This window comes from Otolemur garnettii, unplaced genomic scaffold, assembly GCF_000181295.1.
Source record: "Otolemur garnettii isolate 467f Iridium unplaced genomic scaffold, OtoGar3 scaffold00127, whole genome shotgun sequence".
NCBI lineage: Eukaryota > Metazoa > Chordata > Mammalia > Primates > Galagidae > Otolemur > Otolemur garnettii.
Genome location: NW_003852522.1, coordinates 3,518,440 through 3,525,018, shown reverse-complemented (window position 1 = coordinate 3,525,018; position 6,579 = coordinate 3,518,440). Strand labels below are relative to the sequence as shown.

General features: G+C 55.5%; 3 protein-coding genes across 5 annotated transcripts in view; all 3 read right to left on the bottom strand.

Annotated features, from left to right (window-relative positions):
* The window catches only part of KRI1 (KRI1 homolog), a 12,344-nt gene extending 10,898 nt beyond the window's left edge, over positions 1-1,446 (bottom strand). The window contains exons 1-3 of the mRNA XM_023517999.1: positions 1,353-1,446; positions 1,161-1,234; positions 402-507 (exon numbers count right to left, since the gene is read on the bottom strand). Of these exons, the coding sequence (XP_023373767.1) occupies positions 402-507; positions 1,161-1,234; positions 1,353-1,446 (274 nt within the window). The remainder of the gene's footprint in view (positions 1-401; positions 508-1,160; positions 1,235-1,352) is intronic.
* A 481-nt stretch (positions 1,447-1,927) lies between these two features.
* CDKN2D (cyclin dependent kinase inhibitor 2D) lies at positions 1,928-4,195 on the bottom strand. Its single transcript, XM_003797958.3, has 2 exons — positions 3,894-4,195; positions 1,928-2,883 (listed from the first exon to the last, which is right to left on the bottom strand). Exons 1-2 carry the CDS (start codon positions 4,032-4,034, stop codon positions 2,524-2,526), a joined length of 501 nt encoding a protein of 166 aa, XP_003798006.1. The 5' UTR covers positions 4,035-4,195; the 3' UTR covers positions 1,928-2,523.
* Positions 4,196-5,963: 1,768 nt separating this feature from the next.
* Positions 5,964-6,579, bottom strand: part of AP1M2 (adaptor related protein complex 1 mu 2 subunit) — a 12,104-nt gene continuing 11,488 nt past the window's right edge. For 2 of the 3 annotated variants that reach the window (XM_012810144.1, XM_003797957.1), the window contains exon 12: positions 5,964-6,382. In XM_012810144.1, coding sequence (XP_012665598.1) covers positions 6,360-6,382 — 23 coding nt within the window. In that variant the 3' untranslated portion in view covers positions 5,964-6,359. The remainder of the gene's footprint in view (positions 6,383-6,579) is intronic. The other variant, XM_012810145.2, reaches the window with a different exon arrangement.

Sequence of the window (6,579 nt, the reverse complement as noted above, 5' to 3'; positions counted from 1 at the left end):
AAAAAAAAACAAAACCCTGTTGCTGGGTGGCGCCTGTGACTCAGTGAGTAGGGTGCCAGCCCCATATACCGAGGGTGGCAGGTTCGAACCTGGCCCGGCCAAACTACAACAGAAAAATAGTCAGGCATTGTGGTGGGCACCTGTAGTCTCAGCTACCTGGGAGGCTGAGGCAAGAGAATCATCTAAACCCAAGAGCTGGAGGTTGCTGTGAGCTGCGATGCCACAGCACTCTACCAAGGGTGACTCTGTTTCTTAAAAAAAACCCTGTTGCCTACCCCACCCCACAGTTCTTATTAACCCAACCTAAGACCCTCTGCTAAGCACTTGTGTTGTTCCTTCAATAGTCATGCCAATGATAAGGCACTGAGGAAGGTGAGGCTCAGGCAGAAGTAGCCCCAGACCTGGTCTCTGATAAAACGTGGCATCTTTCTGATAAATATAGGGGTCCTTCTTCTTCAACAAAGAGAGTGTCCTGTAAAAGTCATGCTCCTCCTGGGGGTCAAATTCCTAGAACAGGAAAAGGGTGGGGACAGATTTCAGAAGCAAGGCAGTAAGAGCCCTGGTGGGCACTGGTGACTCGGGCAGGTGGGCTGAAAGGGTGCAGTAATCAGGAATCCCTCTGCAGAAAGGCAAGTAGGAGGGTGGTCTGCCCTTTTGGGGGTAGGTAGAGGCGGGTCACAGGTAGGTACAGGATATGGGCAAAGGAAGAAGAGGGCAAGAGAGGGCACTTCCCTGGGAAGACAAGGGGCTGTCAAGGGCAGGTAGGCGGGGCTGCACAGTAGGGTGGGGCAGAACCTAAGGGCTGACGAGGGCAGACGTTAGGCACCCTACGTGGCTCAAGGAGGACTATAATGAAAAATGGTTAGATTCTTGAGGAGTGAAGGAGGGAGGAACCGAGACTCCTGAGGTACTGAGGGGTTGCCCCATACATCAAGGTGGGAGGGTGAATCCATAACAGGGGAGGGAACAGAGAGTTTGGGGACATCTCTAAAGATGAGTAGGGCGCCGTCAGTCCCCAAGAGACGGGGGCGGGGCTTGGACGCTGCCGTGGGAGGCGCGGGATCCGAGTTGGCCGCTCCCTGTACGTCGGGGTCCGGGGGCTTGTGAGCCTTGGACGCCTCGGCACATTCGAGATGGGGGACGGGGACGGGAAAGCGCACCACACGGTCGTCACTGGAATCAGACTCAGAGGTGGAGTCGCCACCGCTGTCCCGGTCTCCGTAGCGATCCTTCACTGTAGGGCACAGACCGGGTCCCCCACCCCAGCCGATTAACCTGGTGGACCAGATCAACCCCCACTTGCCGACAACCCTCCACGTGTCGGCGCCCCTGCACGTGCGCCCCGCACTCACGCCGCTGCAGCTCCTCGCGCTCGCGGTAGCGGCTGTACCGTGCGGCGAACGCCGAGTTCACTCGCAGCGGCGACGCAGCCCGCGGCTCCGGCATGGCGACTCTGCAGCCCACTGCGCAAGCGTTTGGAGACGCCTCCAGCAAGGGGCGTGACTACTCTCAGTCCCGCCTCTGCGAACCACAAAGGAGGCGGAGCCAGCAATAACTCCATCCTCGACTCTTCCGGAATAAGGTTGGCCTTGCAGCAGCATTGTCCCCGCCCACACGTCACACCGGTCCGGGGAAGGCCTGCGCCACCGCCCACCGGCTCCACCTCCGGAGTGCTCCGGGCACCCAGCTGACATGTGGGGGCCCTTTCTTCACAGGCGGTTTCCTGTCTCCCTTCCGTTCGGACGGCGTAAACCGCTGCCCCACCCAGCTCACTCACCCCGGCGCCCTAGGAATAGCCACTCTCTCCTCCCCGCCCCCACAGCAACTACGATTCGCAACCCCTCATCCCACTCCCGTATTTATTCCCACCAACATCCTAGATGTGTGACTTCCTATCCCAGACTCAAAAATCGACAACCACCCGCGCTATGATCAGGCACAAGTCTTAATTTAATGAGTACAAACATTAAATTATCCCACACAACAACTTTTCCATAAAGCATAATAAATAGAATCTATTTCCTTGAAAACGCTGTACAAGAGACTGGAGAACAAGCGTCCAACATAATATGAATGAACTTATGCTACCCTCCTATGGCTTTGGACCCACTCCCCACTCCCCCCTATGCCTGAAGCAGTGCGCATACTTCGGGTCTCCCTGAGCACAGCCGGCCCAGGTAGCCAGGTTCCCAGAGCCCTGGAGGCAATGACCTAATTTGGGGCTGGAGCTTTAAAAGCTCTGCCCTAGAGTCTTGTCTGCAGCCTGTGGCAAAGAGGAAACTGAACCGTTTGGGTGGCTGTTGCCTGCAGGAGCCCTTCTCTGTCCAACACACCAAAAGGGGTGAGAAAAAGAAATGAGAAACTTCCCCCAAACACAGGCACCCCAGAAATCAACACCAATAAAGCCAGAAACTGGTGCTCCTCCCCACTTCTGCAGGAGGAGCAGAAGAGAAAGTGTTTCTTCCCTCCCCTTCTGATTTTTTAACCCAGCAGGGTTCTCTTGCTGGGAAGAGCAGCCCCAGGTCACAGCGGAGCCACCACATGCCCCTGCAGAATGTCCACGAGGTCCTGAGCCCCCCTCTGCTGTGCCAGCTCTAGGGGGGTGAGCCCCCTGGCATCCCTATGATGGAGATCAGATTCAGCAGCCAGAAAGCTGACTACAGTGATATGGCCCTCTTGCACTGCCAGATGGATGGGGAGTGCCCCAGTGCCATCAGGAAGGTTGACATCAGCACCATGCTCCACTAGGACCTTCAGGGTGTCCAGGAATCCAGTGCGGGCTGCATCATGGACTGGACTGGTACCAGACATGTCCTGGATGTTGGGGCTGGCACCTTGTTTCAGCAGCTCCAGGGCAATAGTGGTGCTGCCAAACATCATGACCTGTGTGGGAGAAAGAAGGTCAAGAAAACCAAGGTGTCAACAAAAAAGGGCTCACTGGTCTGCAAAGAGGGAAGGGTCTTCCAGGAAGAGAGGACACTGGAAAAGGGGTCCTTGAAGAGACTGGAGAAGTCCCAGGGAAAAGAAGCTCGTAATGAGCTGTTTGAGATCCCAGAGAACAAGTTCTCCTCAGAATAGGGACCTAAGAAGCTGGTCACTCCCTTAAGATGGAACCCCAACCCAGAGAACAATACCCATGAAAATTTTGCAGGAAGGCAAGTCTCTCATATGAAACCCCCTCCAGGAAATAGGTCCCCATACACTGAGAAGTCCCTCAAAGAACTTGGTAGTTCTCTTAAGGGAAAGGATATGCCCAGGGAATTTGAAAGTCCCTTCTCCAGGGAACAGCCAATGTTTCCTTGCAGTACCTGAGTCACTCTCACGACATGAGGTTCCCATGTAAAATGTCCCCCCCTCCCCCGCCCCGGTAATAGGGAACTCATTGGACTGTGACAATATTCCTCCACTGGGGACCCCACAACATACTAAGAATCTGCACAACCCCTCCCTTGGGGAGTGAAGATCCTCCCCAAGTAACCAGATAACCATTCTGAGAAACCCACAGAAAATGGAGACCCCCAGGGAGACATGAACTCCACTTTCCAGAGATTGGATCTTCCCAGAGAAGCCTCAAGAAACCTGAGCCGTTCCCATGGAAACGGGATCCAAAGAAGCTAACTAAATTCAACACTTTAAATAGGAAGCTCCCCAAGGAAAGTGAATGCCCAGAACGCAGAGAACAAGGAATTCTCCTGAGAGGTTGAAAAGTTCTCCCCTCCTCCCTCAACCTCCCCTCGCCCACCACCCATCTATAGAAGGGGACCTTGGGAAACATCAACTGACAGAATGAGGACTCGACACTAGAGGGTCCCCACCGGAGCCAGGGAAGGTCTGGGGTCTCCACACGCGCCCGTTCACCCGCCACCTCCTGTCCCGGGCCGGCCGGGCGTCACCTGTAGCGCCGTCTTGCCGAAGCGGTTCAGGACGTCTGGGTGCACCAGCTCGCGGTACAGAAGGCGGCGCACCTCCTGAACGTCGCCCCGGGCCGCCGCCCCACTCAGCCGGTCGCCGGCGTAGAGCTCCTCCACCAGCATGTCGACACTGGCGGTCTGCGAAGCCCCCTGCCCCACCCCGGCCGGGTCAGCACGGAGGAGCCAGCGAGCGCGGGCCCAGACAGCCCTTTCGGGGCTCGGCCGCGGTGCGTCCGGCCCACGCGACACTCCGGGCCCGGTTGGTGAGTCCGGGGTTCCAACGCTCCCCCACCCTCGCAGCCGGCTCCTCCCCCTGTCAGGCGGCCCCGTTGGGGGCCGGTAGCCCAGCCCAACCCTCCTCCGCCCGGGGGCCCAGCCGGGCGCCCGCCCCTTGGGGGCCGGGTCTCTCCCTAGCTCACCCTCCCTCCTCGGCGGGCGGAGTCTGCTCTGAGCTTGCGTCGCAAGGGCTGCAGAGTCAGACGCCAGTGGGCGGAGCCAGCGTGCCCAGGGCAGCTTCCCAGAAGGCCAAGGATTTGTTTTCTTACAAACTTGCTACAGAGTAACAGAGCCGCGTTGCCCGGCGCCCGACCTGGCGGAGCCCCGCCCACACAACCTGCGCAACCAATGAGCGCGCGTCGCTGGGGAGGTTGTCAAGCCGGCGTTTGGGGTATCGCTCCTGATTGGCCAGGACGCGGACCGTCAAGTATGGCGGGGTTTTTGGTTTTCAAACGCACCGGGAGGGCGGGAAAAAGGGCCGGTTTAACTGACCGGAGGAAAAAAGGTCAAGAGCAGGGTAGCGCGAGCTGCTCTGAGACTTTGGCGCCTCCAAGAGGGAAGGGAGCCAGGCTTGGGCTGCCTACGCCGAGGTTCCACCATTAAGCCGCGCGACGAACATGATTAGCTTTTACTATGCACCTGGTAATGTGTTTCATTCATTCACTCACCGTGCGCGGGGATAGTGTGGGTGCTAGAGAGTGCACTTTGAAGCCACTAAATATTTTATTTTTATTTATTTTATTTTTTTGAGACAAAGTCTCACTTTGTCGTCCTTGGTAAAGTGCTGTGGCGTCATAGCTCACAGCAACCTCGAACTCCTGGGCTCAAGAGATTCTCTTGCCTCAGCCTTCTGATTAGCTGGGACTACAGGCGCCCACCACAACGCCTAGCTATTTTTAGAGACGGGGTCTCGCTCTTGCTCAGGCTGGTCTCCAACTCCTGAGCTCAGGCTATCCACCGTCCTGGGCCTACCAGAGTGGTAGGATTACAAGGGTGAGCCACAGCACCCAGGCTCCATTGAATAATTTTAGATAGAATTAAGCACCATGAAGAAACGTAAAGAGGGAACAGGGCAGATAAGAAAGGAATCATCCTTCCTGGCTCAGAATGAACCAGCCCTGGTGAGGAGGAAGGTTGACCTTGCAGCTGCCACGTGGGCGAGATGGAGGGGACAGACCAACCTCAGAGATCTGCATTCACAGATTTCCTGAGCACCTCATGGAGGTGTTCAACTGAAAAGCAGGCCAGGCAGCCCCTGCTCCTGGACACCAGCAGTCGAGGGCAGGAGAAAATAATTAAATCTTTTCAGAGTGGCAAACACTACTGAGCTGATAAAACAAGATAAATTTAACTTAAAGTCCCTTGTGAAAGGAAAGCTATTGAAATGGTGAGATCAGAGAAGGCCTCTCCGAGGAGGTGACATTTGACTGGGGGCCTGAAGGGGCCTGACAGAGCCTTGCAGATATCTGGAGCAAAGCAAGCCAGGTGGAAGCTATTGCATATGCAAAGTCCCTGAGGTGACATTGTACCTGAAAGGGGAAGGTGAAAGAAGGGGAAGCCATTGTGCAGATAGGCCCTGATTTGGCTTTAACAAAATGGGAAGCACTGAAATGTTCTGAGGTGCCTTCTGCTATGGAGGGAACAGAGGACCAGGGTGGCAACAGCAAGCTGGCCCAGCTAAGCAATAACTTGGGCTGAGGACTGGACATGGATTCCCCATACCCAACCCAGCACTGCAGGGCCCAGTCCCCAGCCAAAAAGCATATAAGTAGCAGCTAGATTCATCTTTTTAATAACATCTTAAAACTCAGAGGAGTGGGCCTTGCTGGCTCAGCAGCTATGAAGGAGGGAGGGACCCCCAACAACCATTAAGGCAGGTCATTGCAAGAAGGCACTCATGAGAGGGACTTCAAGCCCCTCTTTGATTTCTTCACATGAATTTGGAAGGGAGGAAAGCCCCAAGAGTAAGGAAGGCACAGTAGGTATCCCTCCCAGGCTGTGGATAAAGAAGAGGTAAGAAGGGGGACAAGTACTGGGAGCGAGAAACTACCAAGTCAGGGACCTGCTAGACTTAGCAGACACCAGACACATACACACCCCACCTTCTCTCCCTCTCTACAGTCTGCAGCAGGGAGGGAAGCCCCACATTTAAGCTCCCATCTCTTCTCACTTCTAGCTGGTACGAAGTTGATAATCTGCAAGGAAACAATGACAGGGCAGGATCTCAGAAGGCAGGGAAGGGACAGACTGTTTCAAAAATCCATCCCATGCCACAATACTCTTGACTGACCTTGGAAGAAAACAGGTACTGAAACCACAGCAACAAATGGGTTTCCAGGCAGCAGATGGCAGTGCTGTGTTCAGCCCTTGTCTAAACCTCCCAACCACCCTA